At 33.9% G+C, this 2989-nt stretch overlaps 1 protein-coding gene across 1 annotated transcript in view; it reads left to right on the forward strand.

Annotated features, from left to right (window-relative positions):
• LOC107725612 (ubiquitin-conjugating enzyme E2 H) overlaps positions 1-2989 on the forward strand; it is a 28248-nt gene that overhangs the window by 19236 nt on the left and 6023 nt on the right. The window contains exons 3-5 of the mRNA XM_016534938.1: positions 956-1030; positions 1453-1492; positions 2660-2712. Coding sequence (XP_016390424.1) covers positions 956-1030; positions 1453-1492; positions 2660-2712 — 168 coding nt within the window. The remainder of the gene's footprint in view (positions 1-955; positions 1031-1452; positions 1493-2659; positions 2713-2989) is intronic.

The raw sequence follows: 2989 nt of genomic DNA on the forward strand, positions 1-2989 counted from the left end.
ACTGTACAGCAAAAAATAACATTCTATATAAATAAATTAAATGAATAAATAAATGTGTGTACGTACGTGTATGTATAAAATAAAATAAAAAAATTAGAACAAAATAAAAAAATCACATTTTTATGTCATGACTACTACATGAATTACTACAATTATGACAATTGTATTTATTTGTAAATACTACAGTCATATTATTTGACTCATATTGTAGTAATGACATTTTTTTTTTAAATTCATATCACTTTTTTTTTTATTTCTTACAAAAATCAAAGGCAACTACTATCCTAATTGATTTTCTTTTTGATTACAGTAATATCTTTCTTCTTTCTAAATGGGCTGAAATAAGACCCGGACATGTCATGACATGTTTCGTGACATTCACAGTCTCATTAGATTTCTTTACCTAGCTATCACATGAAGCAATCATGACACTTTTGCATATTTAAACATGCACATCTTACACAACTCTTGGTTTGGGACATGACATCATTGTTTACAGCTTGCGACCCTTTTTAATTATCATATCATCTGCTTTTACGATTAACGATCTTTCGTCTCTCCGTTTTGAGAGGTCAGAGCAGGTCTTATCTGTGGCTGGGCTTTACCTTTCGTAGTTTGAGCTACTGGCCACAAGGGTCAGATTGCACAGGGCTATTCTTGGAGCGAGCACACGTTGCACCATACCCCATATCGCACGAGGCTGGCAGCACAGCTTCCCGTCCACATGTGTACACACCCACATGTGTGTCATTCCACATATAATTCATAATCATCTAATGAAGTATTACGGTTACTCCCACACACTGTCACTTCTGAATACAAAGACCTCTACGCTTAGTCATTTAGAGTTTGCATTATACGATTATCGCTTGTCTTTTCGTAGTCTCTGTTACATGCTAGAGCAGATGTGAATTGTTTCTTGAATAGTCATGTCTCTTTCTGTTTTTCCTGTCAGCACCATATGAAGGGGGCGTATGGAAGGTGCGAGTAGATCTTCCAGACAAATACCCCTTCAAATCTCCCTCTATAGGTAAAGTATTACTATACATTTATCCAAAAGTGGCAGCTGAGTGCCCTTTAAAAGTCACACACGTTGGTGTGGTTGTGAAATGATGGGTAGAGTACATTCATACTTGAGGTGTGAAAGGTGAAAAAAGCACATGACTTTACTGTGATGTCATATTTAATGGTCTGTAAAGATGGTGTGGTTGGAGAAAGGTTAGGAATAGCCTGTTGTGCACTCAAATGCTGTCATTTGTGTCTAAGACCATTAAGATGTTTTGACATTTGACACAATTTTCACAACAATTAAGTACTTTCCCTTCCTCCCGAATTCTCATTAATGCAATGCAAAGAAAAAAATAAATAAATGAAGTTCATTAACCTATGCAACTGAATGTTTTATTTATATCTTTGATCACACTCCATCTTTCTTCTTCAATCTCTCTACAGGATTTATGAATAAGATTTTTCATCCGAACATCGATGAAGCGTAAGTCTCTTTTAGTCTAAATTAGACTTTTAATTTGCCTTTTGGTGTGCTCTGAGGAAAACATTAGACTTTTTAATATGTATTTTACTCACACTCATGTCATTCTAAAAAAGAGAGCGCGTGCACTTGGTTGCCAGGTTGACAAAGATAAGTAGCACATATATCAGGCAACCCAGTTGTGTTCTTCTGCGGCCAGATTAAACCTTGTTGTAGCCTATATATGCTCTAGTCATTCTTTTTTAGAAACCTCGCACTTTTCTACTCAATTTTAAACGTTGTAAAATTTTAAACAAATTAAGCATGGTCCACTGCTGCACACGTGCCACAATATCAATACAGGGCCAGCTCAAAACTCTGTGACGATACATCGTCGTATCGATATTTTGAACACGGCACTAGTTTTCAGATCACATATTTTAACTCTACACGCCGTGAAACATTTGGCATTAACGATGGCAGTCTATTTTTTTCCTTTTGTTTTCAGCTGTATTTTTTATACAGTAGTCAACATTTGAAGTGGATCAAAACCTTTCATCAAAGTTGTCCTAAAACCTAAAACCAAAATTCGTTCTTGTCTTAGGACAACTTTGCTGAACTTTTTTGATCCACTTCAAATGTTGACTACTGTATAGTATCATAGTATTATTAATGTTTCTAATTAGCATTATTTTTATATTTTTAGCAATTTTTTTAGTTGACGTTTCATTCATTTTATTATGTGTTTTTATACATTTCTATATATATTTAATTAGTTTTATTTTAGTGCTTAAATTTAAACCTGTATAGCCAAGCTAACATTTTCATGTACGGTTTTCATCTAATATTTATATTTTATTCCAGCTTTTTTTTTATTACAGAAAAATGCATATTTTTTTGTTTTAGTTAACAGTCACAACACTAATTGTCAGCAAAAATGTGTGTGTGTGAGTGTGTGTGATGTCTATTATTTTAATGTCTATTGGCACAAAGAGCCATACGACAAAGCAAAGAAAAATGCTGTTTAGAAAAGATTGCATACCCTCAAAATGTAACTGCTAACACTATTCAGCAATGGAAAAGTGGAAGTAAAACAATGTGATGGTGTGTCATAGGAGTAGAACAAGGCAGAATGTTAATTTTGATCATATTGCCTACCTTCTAATGCCAAGACTATTATTCTTTGTCCAGGTCAGGGACCGTGTGTTTAGATGTGATCAACCAGACATGGACCGCTCTTTATGGTACGTATATGTGAGCATGGTCACTGTGCATGTTTGCTTTCATGAACATTGATAATAAATGCTCATAACTTGCACTAGGGATGTAATGATTCACTCAACTCACGATTCGATTCACGATTTTGATTTCTCGATTCGATTCACGATTTTTTTAACAAAATGAGATTTAAGACAAATTATAAATTAAATGTGTCCTTTTATTATTGCTTGGACAAAATGCTGCACATTTCTTTGTGAAATTGAAATATAACACTATAATAATATACTAATATAGCACTTG

Source organism: Sinocyclocheilus rhinocerous, unplaced genomic scaffold (assembly GCF_001515625.1).
Source record: "Sinocyclocheilus rhinocerous isolate Xijiao unplaced genomic scaffold, SAMN03320098_v1.1 scaffold153, whole genome shotgun sequence".
In the NCBI taxonomy this organism is placed as follows: Eukaryota; Metazoa; Chordata; class Actinopteri; order Cypriniformes; family Cyprinidae; genus Sinocyclocheilus; species Sinocyclocheilus rhinocerous.